The sequence below is a fragment of the Tamandua tetradactyla genome, chromosome 7 (genome assembly GCF_023851605.1).
Source record: "Tamandua tetradactyla isolate mTamTet1 chromosome 7, mTamTet1.pri, whole genome shotgun sequence".
Lineage (NCBI taxonomy): Eukaryota > Metazoa > Chordata > Mammalia > Pilosa > Myrmecophagidae > Tamandua > Tamandua tetradactyla.
The window spans coordinates 166,336,161-166,355,435 of NC_135333.1; the positions used below are offsets into that span (position 1 = coordinate 166,336,161).

A 19,275-nucleotide genomic window follows, 5' to 3' on the forward strand; every position below is an offset into this window, starting at 1 on the left:
TCATGAGTGTGTAAAGATACGGATGGCTGGGCCCCAGCCCACTAGTTCTTGACTCAGTAGGTCTGGGGCCTGATGATAGCGTTTCTTTCAAGTTCCAGGTGCTGCTGCTGCTGGTCAGAAACCACACTTTGAGAACCACTGCAGCCCAGTGGTTCCTAACTTACATTTAGAATTCTGCAGAAGAAAAGATTGCTGCATTTAAAGGGTATCTGCTGAGAATTTTAACTTTAATTTCACCAAATGGACCTGTCCTCTCTCTCCTGGAGCCATTCAAAATACATCCCTGAAAAAAATTACAACCCTGGGTGGACAGCTGCCAGATTACAATGGCCAGGAGCCCTTTGGGGGGTTGAATCCATGAGACTAAGGAAAAATAAGTCTGTACCTTTTTAAATATTACTCTTATGAAAGGGGCAGTTAGCGTGGTAAAAGTTGAAAGTAGTAATTTTCAAAATGGAGAACAAAACACTGTAAGAGGAATAATACCTTCAGATTTAAAAACTAGACATTACAAATGATGGGTTGTCAAAATTCAGTACTGTCAACAGTGCCCCCTTTACACTAATGAAAATAAGTCTTTCAAAATAACACTTCTTTCACATATGCTGTAAATGTGCTGGAGAAGAAAAACATCAGACTTGGCATACAGTAAATTTTAAATGATGTTGCTGAGCTTCTAGTGATGAATAGAAGAAAAAAACACACCAGAATCCTTAGGATGATGGTTGATAGCACTGACGAGTTCCTGTAGACAAGATCCCCTGACATAATTATTATAGCAGGCTATAGCAGATACTGAAGGACTCAGGGTAAGAGAAAAAAGATATCAGCTTTCTGGAAGAAGTATGCTATGTATTTGAGACATGTTTTAGTACAGAGAGGGGTGCCAAAGACGGTTGTGCTAAATGTAAATCCTGAACTTTCACTTATCAAATAAAGTGGTATCTCCGCTTGAACTGGACAGCATGGCATTTTGAGCCTGTCTATAGGGATATCTGTTCCTCAACTTTTGAAACAGATTTTGAACAAACTTGGAATGTACCTAGTAGGTACAGATACATCTTGAAACAAGGCAGAGTCAAGAATGGTTTCTGTATTTTTTTTTTTTTTTTTTTTTTGGCGCATGGTCCTGGAACCGAACCCAGGTCTCCCCCATGAAAGGCGGGTATTCTAACCACTGAACGACCCGTGCACCCCTGGTTTCTGTCATTTTTAACTCAACAAATCTAACCTAGCAAATATTTGTAATGCTCTGAGGCAGAGGCTGTAGGGAATATACAAAATGTGAATAATAGATTATGATATGTAAACAGAATGCTTCAGGAATCCAACAGATGGGGAAGTTTTTCCAGCTGGGGCCTGGGAAAGGCTCCAAAGGAAGAAGCACCTGAGATGAACTGAGAAGAAGGGTCAGTAAAGCACAGTCTAAAGTCACAGATCTGCATGATTCTGATATGAACGTACATAATGGTCTGGGTAGTAGGAGATCAGTTTGAAAATCAGTTTTAGCCTTATAGCATGCTTTAGAGTTTCCACTCTGTCACCTGTGGCTGAGGACCATAGAGGTCTTTTTAAAAGCTGGAGAGTGCATAATGAGACCTCTGTTTTTAAAAGAAACTGCTTAAATCAGTATGGAGGAAAAACTGAAAAGAGAGTATAAGGGGCATAAAAATATAAGAAAATTACTACATTAGTCCAAATCCTGACGAAGGAATCATCATTTAGATTAGATGAGTGGGAATAGGGACAGATTTAGATCACAGTTCAGAGGACTTAGAAAACTTAGTTGGATTTGAGGAGGAAGAGTAGCCAAACTTAGGAAGAAGCAAATATTAATTACCAAGTGAAAGTGAAAGACTAAAAATGCTGCTTTAACATTTATTGAGGTCTGTTGTGTGCCACTGTTTGGAGCGCTGTGTATGACTTCTCATTGAATACTCCCAGTATTTCTGTTTAGAGATGAAGAGCCCATCCCCATGTACTCGAGATGACACCTCTGAGTCTTGAATCAGAGCTCTGATTCAAGTAAGTTTAGATGGGAGCCTGGCAAGAGCAGGCTTTGTAGGGAAGAAACATTGGTGGAGATGATTGACTGACATCAGGAAAGGACTGAGTACAGGGCATAACAGATGAGGAAGGGAGGCTGAGGACAAAAGTTTGGGTAATGTTGCATTTAAGAAAGGAGACTGTGATAGGGAAAAGGCCAGTAACGATAACTGAGCATGCCAGAAAAGCCAGGCTTGTCATAAGAAACTATGACAGCTGAATGTTTAGAAATAAAAAGGGTAGAAACCAATAATGTATCTTAAAAATGAAAAAGATTAACAAACCAAATGCTGATTCTTTTGCCAACACCATTAAAATGGATAAAAATCAAAAGAAGAGAAAATGCCAATGAACTGAAAGTGAAAATTCAAAACTTACTCTTCTTTGTTGTTTTAAGTCAGTGGAAATAGTATTAGAAGCATGGACCATGTAGACAATATTAAAAGATAATGAAAGAAAAAAAGCTATGTGCAAATAGATTTATAACTCAAATGAAATTTTAGAAAAAAATTTAAAAATTCCAAAGTGGCAGAGAAGAAACAACCTTGACATGCCAATAGCAATGAAATTTAAGTAATAGTTAAAGACTCCTCCCCTGGCCCTGGCCAGAATAATAAATTGGACAGTTTGGTACGGAAAGTACAAGAAAGACCTTTCAATCAGAGTTTAAAACTTGGCTTCGCTGTTTACTACCTGTGACCTGGCCAATTAGAACATATTTGAACTCTTGTCATTTTTAAAACAGGATAACAATACCTTATAGGCTCCAAAAATCAAATGCAGTGACAAGTCCTCATAAACTCTAAGGTCCCAGATACATAACAGTTACTGAACTAACTTGAAAATTGCAAAAATATATTTATTTGTTCTACAAATATTTATTACACTTTTAATACTTATCAAGTGTGAAATTTATTGTTTAACTGAAGTTTAATATTTCACTTACCTGTACTAAGTATGCTAGAAGACACCCTGGGAAACCTTTCTGACACATACCATGATAGACAATGAAAATCTAGTTGTGAATAGCCACATACAAAAAGGAGGCCTTTAATCGTTCTTGTTCAGTGGGTATACAGCTGACAAATTTATGTCAGACTTAAAACGCATTATCAAGGTATATACGTTTGTCTTATTACTTATAAACTTCATTACCAAGAATACAGAAATTAATTTACTAAGTTTTGTCACTTGTGCATGTGTAATAATTTTGATAGTATTTTAATTAGAGTTTTCTCAGCTTCAAAATAAATATTGCTGCTATTCCACATCATTTAAAATGAAAACACTCCTCAACTGAGAAGCATCTTTGTAGTATTTGGAAAATTGATGGCAAATTTCAAAATACAGTATTAGAAATCACCAACTCACATGTAAAAAGTCAGCTATCTGGTTTTCAGAATTTATTTTTCTCTTAATATTTAAAGCAAATAAGCATTCTAAATAGTTCAAATCTATTTAATAGCATCAGAACATGCTTTAGCATTATGAAGTACATATATTTTCTAGTAAAATATATTACCTGTAAAATAGGGGCATTTCCTGGGCCTTATTCTGTTTATATGCTTATGTAATCTTGATCTTGCTATCACTTCCTGATTATTCATTCTTAGATTTATAATAATTTAAAAATCTTTTGTCCCCTACAGTTCCCAACACTGCTTAACGGCCACATGCCAGTGCCAATCCCCAGTCTGGACAGAGCTGCTTCTCCAGTACTGCTTTCTTCGAACTCTCAGAAATCCTGATGATGTCTGGCCACAGTTAAGGACTCATTTACAGTTTATCCCCATGGGCTAGTTTACCTGTGTCATGAGAAGGACATTGTGAAACCCTCTGTTATTTGGTTTGCACTTTTCATAACATGGATAGTCTAGATTTATGTTAGCATTTTAAAAACTGTTTTTTTTTTTAATATTCAAGTATATATGAAAATCTGTTTTGCATTAAATGAATTTTAATGTTTTTTATATCTTCTTAGCTCTTAAGTGTTGAACACTGTTGACAGTGAAGAACTTTTCTTAATGGATTTCAGTGTCTAATAAGGATGTGAAGCTTGTCTTCCCTTTAATTCTGCATATACTGACTGTGCTTATATCACTATAACCGGCTGTGCCTTCCTTTGCATTTAGTTTTATGTAAATGATTTATATATTTTTTAGTATTAAGGGAAAATGTTTGAAAGACAAAAATTGGTATCAAACAGCTCTCCAGTAGAACATTGCTATTTTTCACAAATGGGCAATATGAAAGCATATTCATATTATTCTTTCTTTTGTGCTTTCAATTATATATGAATTTCCTTAGAACCTCTTTTGAATGGAAATTCAGTAAATGCAATGTCCAAGTAATGTTTTTTATAAGAATAAACTAAGCCATATTTAGAAATAAATATTGATAAAAGATGTTATAAAGTGCCTTTCTTTAAAAACTAACTTTGAAAGGCTTAGCCCCCTAGCTGTTTACAGTATGTTTTAGATTCCTCCCAACAAAAACCTGAGATGGAAAAGCTACGTTGTCACTATTCATGCCCCTAAAATATTCCCTAGGTAAACATATTCTTATTTCAGTTCGCCCTAGTGCCCTAGTTTTCCATAGAGAATCCAACTATCTGATATATTTACTGTGTCAATATGACTTAGCGTTTTTCTGAACCCCTGGAACTATGAATAACATTTAAAGTTCTAATATTTTGAAAGTGGCTCAAAAACAGGTGAAGAATACAAACAAGCAAGCAAGAAACAATTTTGTGACACCAGTACCTTCGTGTTTGTAGGTATAGCCTTGCTTGTGGAAACTGGTACAGTACTCTGTCTGCTTTAGGTATTACTAAATTTATGATGGGGATGAAGGAAATCTGATAAAAGGGAAATTCTTCAGGAACCTCATTATCGTGGAACTTAAGCAACTACTTATGCAAATTTACAGCACTGCAGTAAATCCTCTTGTGCAGTACAGTTTAGAACAGTGATAATAGAAACTTTTTCCGTTCCTTCAAAAAATCAGCAGGCACCACTGTATAAAGGCACTATTCCATATATGAGGCAGGAAAGTTTTAATGCAGGGTCAGAACTGGAAAGTGCTCAGTGCTTTAAATTCAAGATTAGGTTAATTATAATCCTAAACTATAAGCAATGGAAACCGATTTGAAATGCAGCTAAATAATTGATCCTAACCAGGCATTAAATGGTGTGGAGTATGAGAAAAGGTAAAAAAACATTTAAATAAATAAAGCTTATGGAAACAGAAGTCTAAAATTTTGTTATAATACATATACATTCTGAGACTTCCAACTGGAGACGAGCATTCTTTGTGTGTGGAGAGCTGTGTCCTTATTGAGGGGAAAAATCCAAACACTCTTACTATACTACTTTGACTATACAGTAATGGGACTGGTCTCAGAATCTACAAACACTACGGTTACCTCCTCCCAGGCTTAGAAAAATTCTACATTGAAATACAAGGAATTGGCCCAGAGATCTGACAATCAACAAACATAAAACGGTAGAGCTCGGGGCCTTGGAGCCCATTGCCCACCATCGCGCTACAGATAAGGGCACGGAAGCTGGCACAGCTAACCGAGGCCGACCAAGGAGTGGTACCGGCTAGGAGTAACTCCTGGCCCCAAACTTTGTTAGGTGGAAAAACCAGATCAAGAAAGAGCATTTTAAAAAATTGTTTCCTCATTTTAGAGAACATGTCCAAATTGCAAGATTCTTAAAGCAAAACTAACTCAGGAGAAGGCAATGTGCAAAATCTCATCCAAAAAATAATTATTAATATGTTTTAATGTAAATGCTGACTGGAAATAATCAAAATAACTACATGCAGATTGTTTTTTTCCCCCTCCAAATACTGATTAAATGTATACTCTTGGTCCATTTATTATAAATGAGAAAAATACTATAATTTTTGATGGACACAAAAACCATAATACAAATAGAGAACTGGAGGTATTCAAGTATATAATCCTTATAACTGTTCCACTCTGTGTGTGTGTGTGTTTTTAACAGAAGTATTATAGTCAAAAATAGGTTTTGAAGAACATATTAATTTTTTTTCTTTTTATATGTCTGTTTGATCAGTGTTTAAACTGCTATGGCTGAAGTTTTAGAGGACTATAATCTGAACGTTGGTCTCTTTGTACACATCTTTTTTATGACAGCAAATCTTCATTCACTTTCATATATGTATCATTTTTACTGTTATATTATTTTTGTTCAATAAATACTTTGTGATAAAGGCTTGAGGAGGCAAGTGGATTGGTTTACTTCCATTTCCTTGGGATGACCCAAATTTCACTTTTCTATATGGGATACAAGTTGGAAAATGAGTCCTGTCACCTAACATCAAAACATGCCATGTGTGTATAAAATCTACTTTAAACTCAGATGTGTAAGGAATCAAATATAATTATCGAAGTTGACTTGGGGTGAAGAGAATGGGTTTGGAAAGTGTTCCCCTGATCTTTTATAAATTATATTCAGATGGGGGTGGTAAGGAGGAAGGGAGAAACCAAATTACCATTTACGCTTTTAGCCATTTTGTTGATACAGGGGAATATATATCTGCTAGGCTTAGTGATAAGAGTTACTGTTTCTTCTGGTCTCACCTCCATTGACCTGTTGTAGTTTTCATGGGTGAGCTCAGTGGTATCTCCACCTTGGATCTGATACAGACTGGTATGGGTGTGACTAGATGGGGAGTAGGGGAAGGTCAGTGAGAAGAGCAGACTAATGGAGGCTTCGAGACAACATGCTCAGTATCAAAACTAGTGTGCCAAAAGGTCACAACAGCATACGGCATATCACACTTGCAGGTAGTGGTAGGAAATCATTCATTTATTGAAGAAACATCTGAAAACCATCCAGGAACCAGATACCATTTCAGGAATGGAAGATGGAAATCTGGTCCCTATTCTCAAAAGGCTAACAGCCTATATTGTTAGCTCTATGTAGTAGACCTGTACACAAGAGTTCAACTACGCTAGCTTTGTAAAATGCCCTTTTATGCTTAAATATACATGGTATCTCTCATACATGTGCACACTGCCTTTCGTCATGTTATCTGCAATTGTATGGCCCTGCCTGTAAGATCAGCATAGACGCAGACACAGTCTAGTTACCCACTCCCAAATGAAACAGATCTCCATTTTTATTTACTATTTCATCAGGAAGTGATATAATTTCAGTTAATAATAGCAACCATTTATAAACACTTATTATGTCCCAGCAACACCGTTCTAAAGATATTAGATGCATTACTTTATTCAACCCTCCCAACAACATACGAGGGGATTACTACTATATCCCATTTTACAGATGTGGAAATTGAGGTCCAGAGGGGCTAAGTAATCTGCTCTAGGCCATAGTGTTAGCCAGGCTTCAAAGAGCATTTTAACACTACAGTCCATGACCTTAATCTACAGTGCCTCAAAAGAATTTAAACTAGCTAGACTAAACATCTTCACATAGTCTAGCGCCTGGCACACATAAACATTAAATACATGTTTGCTACTCTCATTGTTTCGGGAAGAGCAGATTGTTAGTCGTTATACCCGTGGTCCTACCTAGACTTCCCCAGTATTGACTTTACTCCCAGTCCCGTCCTACCCTACCCCACCCTCCAGTCGGGGGGGGGGGGGGTACAGAGAACCACTTGATTATATGTTGGTTCTTAAGTTTCTAAAGAGTCACGCAGTTTAGCCTGCTAGGAAGAAAAAATTTCTATTACCAATTTTTAATTTTTATTATCATCATTATTTTTTTTTGCATGGGCAGGCACCAGGAATCGAACCCAGGTCTCTGGCATGGCACATGAGAATTCTGCCTGCTGAACCACCGGGGCCCGCTCTCTATTACCAAATTTTAACTGTTCAACTTGTCTTTGATTCTTTCACGGAGAAGCGACAAGAAGAACCGCTTCACGCATATGTTTCAATTTAATCAAGTACTAAATCAAATGATTCAGGCACATGGATACAGAGGTGGACAAGACACAGTCCTTTCCTTACAGAGCTTATGGTGTAGTGAGGGGAAACAAAGTGTGGTTATGTGCTGTTAATAGGGTTAAGTGTAAAAATGCTTCAAGGAGAGAAAGGCAGTTAAACCGCCGGGCACTTAACTCGGTCTGATGGTCGAGTCTGGGTATATGGGGGGAGGATCAGGAATGCTTTCTAGAAGAAATAATAATTGACCTGAAGAATGAGTAAAGTTAGCAAAAAGAAGAGGGAAAGAAGGAAAGAGTGGTCCAGGCAGAGAAAAAAGGATGTCCTGAGGCGGTTAGGCAAGAAGAGAACATTTGAGGAATTCAAAGTATGGTTAGATTTATCCTCATTGAGACAAAGCCTACAGTTCATCGTATGAGACAGTAATACAGAAACTAGTAGCAATAGAATTTAAAAGCTAAATTCGACATAGAGGAAGGGCTTCATGAAAGGGTGATGAACTGTAATTCTGTGACGAGTGTAGTGGCAGGACAGCCCCTGAGCGATCTGTGGGTGATTTTCAGTGTCAGTTACCTGGCCCCCAACAGCACCACATCAGCCTTCCATTAACCAACCACCTCAGCCCCACACGTCCATGAGGGAGAGTAACAACACAAAGAAGATGATACCTATGGCGATTTTGGCTGTGAAAATGTAGTACTGTCACTACAGCTGGAAAAACTGCTGAAGCCTTTATGGCAGTGTTTCCACTAGCACTGTTCTAGGAAGGGCTCAAGAGAACCCCGAGAGTCTGTTGGACAGATCCCAAGTCTGTCCTCACAGCAACTCCTTGCCTGAACCAGAGCCCAACAGAACCACCCTTCTGTAAACACACAAGAGCTTTCCTTCTTCCTAGAAAGAGCTGCATTTTATCAGCGGCATCAGCTACTTCCTCGTGCTCATCTGTATGATCTCATCTCAGGGACCTCTGCATCACTTCGGCAGTACGGGGCTCAGGTGGAAGCAAGCAGCAGAAACAGCCACCATGATCCCTACTCCAGCCTCGGTCCGTCTTTCTCTGACTGCCTCTCACACACGCACCCCCGCTGTGCTTAACGAAGGTGTAGGTTACAGCCTCTGATCTGAAGTGGCAACCTCTGAGGATTGTTGATTTTTCCAAACAGATTGAATTTTCCTACTTCTCATGGGAAGAAGACACCAATGAGAAGTCTCAAGGTGAGGTCTTTTCTACTCAAAGCAACTTATTATTCAGTCACTGGGGCATGTTCTTCCTGTTTTAATCTTTTAATAGAAAGTTGATGTGAACATTTCAGTGGTCTTCTCTGGGTCAGTGGTGGAAGTGATTAACTTCAGCTAGGACTGATGGTAACGGAGGGAAATTTCTGCCTATCTAAACATAAAATCTGAACTTAATTTTAGAAATTAAGTGCTAGCTTTGCGACTGAACAAGAAGGAAAAACGTGCCTTTCTTTGGGTCTCAAGCAATATGCTGAAAGCTGTAAAGATTCAAGTTTGGTGCATATAAATGTTTACAAATTCTTCAGCAACCTGCTCATGAAATTTTGAGCCAGCTCATCAAAACATTGGGTTTCCACTTAGTATTTTGATACAGAGGAACTTGTCAATCAAAAAGGGAATCAATGTAAGAAACTAGACCAGAATATTAAAAAAAAAAAAAAACAAACCAAAACACTGACATTAAAAATAATAAGTTCAAAGGGATTACATTTAGGATAAATTTCTTTAAACCATGTGAATTATCTTAAGTCTAAAAGATGGAATATTATAACATGTTAACAAGTAGTCTTTCAAACGCAAGCTGCTAAAGCACAAAACAGAGTGCAGTCACTTCTGTACACCTAAAACGACACATTCAATGTGTGTTACCACCACCACTTGCATGAAAAACAAAAAAAGGCATTTTCTCTTACCTTTAGGAACCTTGTCAGTTTGAGATGAATCCTAAGTGTTCAAGATTCAAAATACCAGAATTTCCACTCACTGCAATGTTTTCAGGATCTGAATGGCGCTTAATCAGCAACAAGCCCTTATCTGCTTACTAAATTCCTTAATAAAATGAACACGCATTCCTAGGAATTTCTAGGAAGCAGAATTTTTATATAATTACTGACTACATTTCCTTACCTTCATGTGCAAAAATCAAACTTAGGGATAAATGTATGTCAAATTTGCAGCAAATCAACCATATGTTATATATACATAGTCTATGAAATGATAAATAATCTCATACATTATAATTGGGAGTGCTATCCTATAAAATCACAGCAGAGATTACTGAACAAATGGCCATCACAATATAAGTTAGATATCACTACTGGCACAGTGAGACTTCACGGTCTTAAGAATGAGATCTGTAACAAGAGCCTGACCCCTTCTGCACAGCCTTCTCCCCTGAGAGAGAACTGTGACTCAAAACTACATTTTAACAACATGGCGATTTTGTTATTATAAATTTCAAAACAAAATGGAGGAATTTCCACATAATATTTATAACCTTCAAAGTACAATATTAATACATGTCTGTCAGTTAAAAATAACAGCAGTTTGTTAGGCTAGAAGGTTTAACATAAAACCAATTTACAAATGTGAAAAGCAGTAGTGGTCCAATATTCACCATTAGACATGAATCTCTTTCTTCCAGAAATATTTTTTTAAAAAATTAGAAGTTCAGTATCATGAAATATTAAAACAACACCCCCAAACATGCCACAATCACTATTCACAAATAAAGTTAAAGTGAAATATACAAAAATTCACTTAATACTGTTAAATAACAACAATAAACTACAAGAGCTCCTGAAGAGAAATGGTAGGACCCCTGAATGTTTTACAGTGAATGTCAGGAAAAAGAAATCAAGCTATGACTATTTTCATGATACATAAGCCAAAAATTTACATGACCATTTCAAAATATACCAATTAAGATTTATAGTTTATAAGATGCACTAAACAAATAGTCCTTAAAAGTGAACAAACTCTTAAAACACCGTTACCAATACCAAGGGGCGTTTATGATGGTCAAAGAGATGCATGATCAAAACTGTGATATTTACTATCGCTGGTAAACAGAACCCTTTAGAACAATCCTCTAAGTTCTCTTTTCTCTCATCTGAAGTTCATCACGGCTCATTATAAAAAGATATTATAGTTTTCTGTTGATTCAAAATAAATGCTATTAAAACACACACCTAACCCCAAATGAAAATAAATTGCTATCTAATGAAATAGCATCCTTTCTAATAAAAAATATTTAAAACAAACAAAAGCAAGACCTTTCATATTGTCTGGACTTGTATGCTTTAGTTTTAATTGAATTAAAGCACAATGTAAAATTAGGCAAGTATATTAGTATACAAATATCCAGTAATAAGTAACAGATAAAAATAAATTATTTGGGTGTTTTAATTTACTGGTGTCTAATGTGGGGATCTCCAAAATGTCAGGTATTCACTTGCTTGAATCAACAATTGCATCTCATGCGTTCCTAAACATAATGTGCTTTTCAACCTCTGAACTACTCTATTTGCCCATGTTCAATAAAAAATTATATATCATGAACTCAGAGTGTTCAAGATGGCTCACTTATTTTACTGTTAAGCAAAGCTATATTTACATTCCAGGACACACTGTAGTTTAATTTTTTAAAAAACAAAAATGCAGCAGAAAAACAATTCATGAGGAGAAACAGATGCATTCACATATAGTAAAGCCATTGCAACTTCTTCAGGCATTCAACTGTTTTGTTAAATAAACAGACAGTAGTTATTTAGCAGCAATGATTCCGCAATAAATAATGCACTGTGTTTCTCAGTTCTGCACAAAAACTGCAGCTACAGTTACATCAACAGCTGTAACCTACTGGCTCTAATGGCAGAGGAAACCTTAAAACCAAGTGTACAAAAAAATTGTCACACTGTGACAACAAATATAAAAACAATCGTTAGGTCTGAAATAAAAAGACTCCACTGTGAAGAGGACAGTGTAGACAAACGGAGATTCCAAGTCCACCAAAAGAAATAACTGCCTTCAGATCTGAGTCCTTGATTGGTAAGAAAGGCTGGGGGGCTGGGCTTGAAACCATGTTATCAGACTTAAAAGAGCATGCTCTGTCTTCTGTTCTTCCCATGTCCTAAAATATAAAGTCATTTTATGAGGCAGTTCAAGGTTCAGTTTATCCCACATACAGTATTTGGTGACTCTAGGAAGCTAATGTTCCCACCAGCAAAAGCTAAAATTCCACGGGAAGAGTGATCAGCACTGTCTTAAATGACCCTTTTGTTGGTGGGGTCAGTCTACAGCTTCTATGCTTCGAAGTGATGAGCCTGATGACCAGGGAAGCACAAGATGTGTCTTCTGCCCCGGGTACCAGGGATGGCGGATTCAGTGATCAAGCCAGTCACTTGTAAAAGGTCTTGGTGCCATCTGCAGCCTTCAGGATCTCTGACTTGACTGAGTCAGATTTCTCTCTGAAGATTTTACTGAGCTGCCCACATCATACAGAAAAGTGAGTACGTGCAATGCTAAACATAGACAGCTGCGGAATGCACTGTACATTGGTTTTTACATCAATAATTTTACTGACCAATTTATAAACCAAAAGCTTGGTTCCAGTCAAAAACTCATGATCGACATGTGAAATGGTTTATAACAAACACACCTGTCTCTGGATAAGAAGAATTTCGAAAACCCGGGTCCTTTTGCAACTGAATCTCTTTCAAACTGAATATTGATACACCTAAAATATATAGACAAATATTATCAGGAAAGGTCTGAGCATTATTAAAACATAATCCAACAACAGGCATTATTTTTAAAAAGCATGTATTGATACAACATGAAACATTTACACTAACATTTACCTGTTTAAGGCCTCTGCTTAAATATTTCCCCTTTTGTGTCAATGTTTTGAGAAGATAGCCAAATAAAATAATTCCCCATAAGAACTTTTCTTCCCCCAACTAATGCTTTAAAACATGCTGCCAAGTGTGTATTTCTTTAGGAGAATATGGTAGATTGAGTTATGAACCCCAGAAAAAAACATATTCTTAACCCACATTCCTGTGGGTGTGAACCCATTGTATATTGGCTCCCTTACAAATGTTATTTTTAGTTAAGATTTGGCCAACTTAAGCAGGGTGGGCTTCACTGCCAATTACTGGAGTTCTTTATAAGCAGAAGAAGTTCAGACATAGTCAGGGAACACCAAGGGGAGAGGCGGGAGCCAGAAGTTGGAAGTCAACAGAGCGCAGAGAAGAAAGGAGAGGACATCTGACATTTGAAGGAAGACAGGGAAACAAGCCAAGGGACCCTAAGGACCGCTGGCAGCCAGCACCAGAACATTGCAAACTTTGGAGAGAAAGCATTTTGTGTCTGACACCTCAATTTTGGACGTCTCCTAGCCTCAAAACCATGACCTAATAAATGTCCATTTTTTTTACATCAAACAATTGTGTGGCATTTGTCACAGCAGCCTGGAAATCTAAAGGAATGTACTTTGCCTTTTTCTAGAACTGACTGGGGGTGATTAGCCAGTAATCAAAATGTACTACTCAGTTCACATTCTCTTTCTTTATCTCTGCCTCCTCACGATGGCACAAAGATATTAAAGTAACAGACCCTCAAAAAAAACCTTCAGATTTGTAAGGACAAACAAGGAATAAATAGGTTTGTATGACAACTGCCTATCTCAAACTATGAAATTTAAAATTTACAATGAAACGTGAACATCTTTTTTTTGGGGGGGGGGGTGCATTGTCCAGGAAACGGATGTATATATCATTCTAAAAACATTTGTAATTTATCTTCTCATTTCCAATCTCTCTCAGAGAGGCAGTCTTTCATTTAAAAATATCTAGTAAGTTCTTAGTGCAAAATCTTAGGATTCTTCATTCCAATTAGCTTTATTACGGACTGCTACTTTAAACCTGATGAATCAGTAATGCCTAGTAAATAGGAATGGAATTAATCAAAGCTTACAGCAGCTCAGTTCCCAAATATTCTCCCAATTTTCCATTAAAATTACCCAAATTTTTAGAGTAAATACCATGATAATGAAAAAAAGAACATCACGAGTAAATTCAAGCAGTTTCCTTCGGCATGGGGAATCACCTCTTTTGGTCACTGACAATGCGCTTGCCACTGTCGTGGACAGTAAAGCCAGACCCCAGTGAAAAAAGTCATCTTTTCATCTTAAGATGGAAATCTTCTTTCATAAGAAAACGATCTCACATTTTGGTATTATGCCTTGCTTGAAATCTACTTTAACAAACTAAATCAAACCTAGATTAGGCCTGATGACAATGGCATTTTCCAGTGAATTCCAGTAGGATCAATGACCCATTTCAAAGTACTAGTGATTTCTTACAGTAGTGGCAATGTACTGTTTCAAGGGATAAGCTGAAACATAAATAAAGCATATAATTCACAGAATTCTGATCTAATTACAGAAAACATGAGAATTTTACACTTAAAAACCAACAGCTATTTCTTCCTAAACCCCTAATCCACTCCATTTCCCATCTCTAGATAAATGAAAATAAAGGGGGAAAAAAGCACTTTGGAATTTTTCTTACTTTCAGGTAAAGCATGTATTCTTGGTCCCAGACTCCGAAAGTATACATGTTTCATGGCCTCTTCTGCTGAAACCCTTTTCTTAGATTCATACTGTGAAAAAGTAAAGAACTGCTTCATTAACTTTTTTCTAATTGGTGTAATGAGGAAAAAAAAGAAGCCAATTAACATTCAGTGCTACTAGCTGTTATTTTTTTTATCTTGATTAGTTAACATGATGACTGTTTTTTAAGTACCAATTTGCAATACTCCAGATACACTCTAATTTGAGTTGATGTTGAGATTAAGTAACAATAATTGAATCTCAGTTCCAAATTTCCAAGTTAAGGTTCAATCTTAACTAAAAGTTTGGGTTCCTTGTATTTTCTGAAGGATGAAAAATTAAAATGTCTGACCTCTGAGGTGACTTTTCTTCATGAACACTAAAGGACTGGTGGCATTATACCCCATGCCTTGACAGCAGACCTTATTAATCACCTATCCAATACCCACTTCCCACTTTTTCCTTGATGACAGGACCTGGATTTGTTCACGGTGCCAATTCTTCCATCTCCAACAAATGGATCATGAGTCACGACTGTTCCAAGTCTAGGCTAAAAACGACAATCCTGCTCTCCAACTCCGGCCTCTTGGGGAATTAATGTTCTGGCCAAGGAGAACCCTTAGGAAAACCCCTAAGGAGGGGTTTCTGGGAAAGCTTTAACTTTCCATATAAAATAGGACTGATGCGGCTGGCACGGCCCTTACCCTCCACTCCTCCTACTCTGATACCTGGGGGATGCAGCAGCCTGTAAGGCAGTAAATATAAGGAAAAGACCAAGAACATGAATTGCAGAGAACATGGCCTTGACATAGCTGATCAGTGCCAGCAGACGATTACCTCAGTGGTCTAGGTAAACAGAAAAAGAAACTGAAATAAACCTAGGCATGTGTCTTGAGAATGCTAGGTATTACTGTAAATAATCTAATGTAATTATCACAGGAAATATATGAGAGAGGTATCTTTACAAGAAATATTTTACAAATGAGACAACTAAAGTTTAGGAGAAGTTAGTTACCCATTTAACAATTATAAGATGCAACTTACCTGAAGAAATTTTGTTATCAATTCGATTCCTTCAGAATCTAACCTAGAAACAACAAAAACAAAAAGTGACAATTTACTCCTTTTGTCTCAGTTGATAGAAGACTTTCAGATAACACTATTTTCTAAGTGTTATAAACTGCTAAATTTAAGTGCTCTAAAATGCCACTCTTGTGCCTTCAAATAGACTCAGATCTGTTTTATTTTTAAAAGATTTATTTTTTATCTTGTCACTTTTCAAGAGGTAAACTGTATTAAAACTAAGGAACTTAAAAAAAAATCGCCATTCTGTCTCAAAACAAAGTAACCACTTTTATAGAGAAGTTTAAATATACAGAATCAATTTTCTTATTGTTCCACTGAAGTCAAGAGTACAGAGGCAATTTCCTATTATATAGTGAAAACAATAGACGACTCCAAAATATATCACTGTGGTTCAAGATAAATATAAACATAAATCCTTCAACAAATTTTTATAGTATAGTACACCCAGTGTTGGGTATTCGAAGGTATAAAGTTCAGTTTAAATACGCCACAGTAACTTCATAAAATTTAACTAATAAGGGTCACAATGACACAGCGAGTAAAGATAATTACAGCGGAGAAACTAACAAACAGGGAGTAGTGGGAATAGAGATTATCTTAATGGGATAATCTCTAGATCAGATATCACATTTTCTGTCTTGCAGTGCCTTTAAGTGGCAAAAGCACAATTATGAATAAGAAATATCTTCCCCCAAAATGCTCTACGAGGTGCAGTGGATGCTGCCTCCTAGATGCCTCCAGACTCTTTAATCCCCTGCAATTTACCATTCCGGCATGTATAAAGAGATCCGTGGCTCAGATAAACTAGCACCTACAGCCATGGAGAATCTGCTCCAATGAAGAGCTTCAACCTTCTACACTGAGCACTACAAATAGCAAATGATACATAAACTACAAAAATAGGTCTTATACCACTCAGGGGAGATACCTCAAAGTCCTGCGTATATTTTTCTTCTTAAGAAGAAAGTTAGGAAGAAAGTTTCTAACTAACTAAGAAAGTTTAGTTAGAATGATACTAGTTGCTACGGTACAATAAGAACATCAACTTACGTAAATACTTTAAAACTTCCCTCGCTTGAGAATAAATGGAAGCAGAGCAAGTATAAGTATGTTATTTGTGAGCAATGTGATGGCTTTTGATTAAAACAGAACATGGCTTTATTCAGTATCTTGGTGCCTTTTTACTTTTTTTTTTTTTAAGGAAAGATGGAAAATATAGGTAAAGGGGATAGCTATTCTGTTACTTAATGAAAATGTAATATATTCCTTAAGTAAAAATGCTCTAAAATTTAATGGGAGTCTTAGATTGATCTGGGGTAAGTACAAGAAGAAACTTTAATTGCATTTAAATATTACACTTCGCTGAGGGGTCAAAAAAAGTTTATACACAGGCTTTACAATTATCATATGGATACTTTAGTTAAATATGCCTATCGTTAAGCTAACTAAGATATCCATTGCTGGTGGTCTAAGTGTATATTATTTGTTTTCTTAAATTAAAAAAAAAATTAAAATATATATATATAATCTCAAAAAAAAAAAAAAAGAGGATTCAAAATACCTACAGTGCATTTTGAAATACCTGAAATCTGAAAATACCTACAGTGGAAGGAGCTGGGTAAAAAATGAAATATAAAATAACATGGCCCTAAAAAATTTAAATATTATGCAAGGCTATAAAAAAAATAAAGTATCCCTGAATATAAAAATAAATAAATAATAGATTTTATAATCTTTAAATACAAATTATGCCATTAACATGGAACAAAATACCAATTGGTCATCTCACATCAGAGTCATGATTTTCCTTAAAAATAATTTCTAAGGTTTTGCAAGCAAACATAGACTATTTCTGTAGAAGGCAAAAAAAATTTCAGCATGTTCTTTCAAGGGATTGATAAAGGCATCAATTGATGTCTTCTTTCTGGGGAAAGTAACTACCTTATCTAAACTCTGGAATTCTAATATGTATGTTTCATATTCATTTTCTTTACAACTCAATTCTATTTACATGCTCTGGTGATTCCTGATCATTGAATTAAAAAATGAATTTGCCAAAGGAAGGAAGAAATTTAATTACATTAGCACCTTAAACTATTTAAGAATTGTATATGTGGATTATATATTGTTTCCTTAATCCTTATTGTAGCTAATGCTTCAAGAAATGAAAAGATTCATGTCGAGTTTCCCTTGCACTTGAAAAAAAAAATACCTGGGTGCATGGTTAATTAGAGGCTGTGGTTTATATTTTGGAAAGCTGTAGTTCTTGAACTCATCATTTGAAGAAACACCTGGCCAAGTTTCCTGAGATGGAGTTCCTGAATAAAAAAAAAAAATTTACCGACATATATTAAGATTTTAAATATATATATAACATAGAACTAATAAAGTATCTTAGGGAGCAATTTAGATAATAATTATGATAGCTATAAATTCTTGTAATTAACAGCTATTTCATTAGTCTCAGAATCAAAATTTTAAATAGCTTTTTTTTTTTAGAGTTAAGTCTTATCTAGCTAGTCAACTACAGGGGCAAAATCACTGGGAAAAGATGTTTTCTGTTACCTAGCAGTCGGAAAATTAAGTGTAATTCATCCTCCACAGTTGATCCTGGAAATAGAGGTCTTCCGGAAGCCATTTCAAAGAAAATGCAACCAACACCCCTTTAAAATAAAATATAGGGAAAAAATTACGCTGAGTAAAACATTTAAATATTATGAAGCTCAAGAACCTATTTTCTGGGTGGGCCACAGTGGCTCAGCAGGTAGAGTTCTCGCCTGCCATGCTGGAGATCCGGGTTTGATTCTGGTGCCTGCCCATGCAAAAAAAAAACAACAAAGTAAAAACAAAACAAAACAAACAAAACCAAATTCAAGAACCTATTTTCTAAGATTGGATTTCCATACTAGCCTGCTTGAAAACTTCCTGTAGAGATTTTTCAGATAAAATTCAATTAATCTGTTAGTATCTACCCTATTTGTCTCAACTTCCCTGTATCCATCGTTCCACTTAAAACGTTCAACGCTGCTCTTCACGATCCTTGAAGAATAACACTAATAGCTAGTAATGACTGAATGCTTACCATGGGTTAGGAACATTTAGCTGAATTCTTATGTTAGCTGTTCTGTGGAGCACAGACTGGAAATGGGCAAGATAAGAAGGAAGAAAATCAATCAAAGAGAGTAACAGTAATCTAGGAGATACAGTGGCCTTAAGATAGTATGCAACAGGGATAGAGAGAAGCAAACAATTTCAGAGTTTTTATGTTGGAAGCAGGGTTAGAACATGCAGGTGTGAGGTAGAGGTAAAGGTGTGTAAGAGAAGGAAGAGAAAGGGACAGAGGTATAGTGAATGGATACTGTCTTCTAGGAATCATATAAATACACATAAATGTAAGAAACAGTTCTTCCATTAAAGGGCTCACAGTCTAGCACTTGTAATATAAATTTTTTACATATTAAGATATTATATAAAACATGATTTTAAATTATTGTTCGAGACAACAGAATGAAGTATGACTTATCATTACACGAGGAATACAGACATCAAATGCAAATTGAGA

General features: G+C 36.1%; 2 protein-coding genes across 12 annotated transcripts in view; one reads left to right on the top strand and one right to left on the bottom strand.

Moving 5' to 3' along the window:
* ELK3 (ETS transcription factor ELK3) overlaps positions 1 to 6,291 on the top strand; it is a 68,064-nt gene extending 61,773 nt beyond the window's left edge. For both annotated transcript variants that reach the window (XM_077111711.1, XM_077111713.1), the window contains exon 5: positions 3,696 to 6,291. In XM_077111711.1, coding sequence (XP_076967826.1) covers positions 3,696 to 3,794 — 99 coding nt within the window. In that variant the 3' untranslated portion in view covers positions 3,795 to 6,291. The remainder of the gene's footprint in view (positions 1 to 3,695) is intronic.
* Positions 1 to 19,275, bottom strand: part of CDK17 (cyclin dependent kinase 17) — a 131,067-nt gene that overhangs the window by 15,197 nt on the left and 96,595 nt on the right. For 9 of the 10 annotated variants that reach the window (XR_013155917.1, XM_077111702.1, XM_077111705.1 and 6 more), the window contains 5 exons: positions 18,279 to 18,376; positions 17,926 to 18,031; positions 15,672 to 15,714; positions 14,587 to 14,677; positions 12,672 to 12,749 (listed from right to left, as the gene is read on the bottom strand). Coding sequence is in view for 9 of the 10 variants with exons in the window: in XM_077111702.1 (XP_076967817.1) it covers positions 12,672 to 12,749; positions 14,587 to 14,677; positions 15,672 to 15,714; positions 17,926 to 18,031; positions 18,279 to 18,376 (416 nt within the window). In the remaining variant the exon portion in view is untranslated. Of the gene's footprint in view, positions 1 to 10,484; positions 12,144 to 12,671; positions 12,750 to 14,586; positions 14,678 to 15,671; positions 15,715 to 17,925; positions 18,032 to 18,278; positions 18,377 to 19,275 lie in introns of those variants that run through there. The other variant, XM_077111704.1, reaches the window with a different exon arrangement.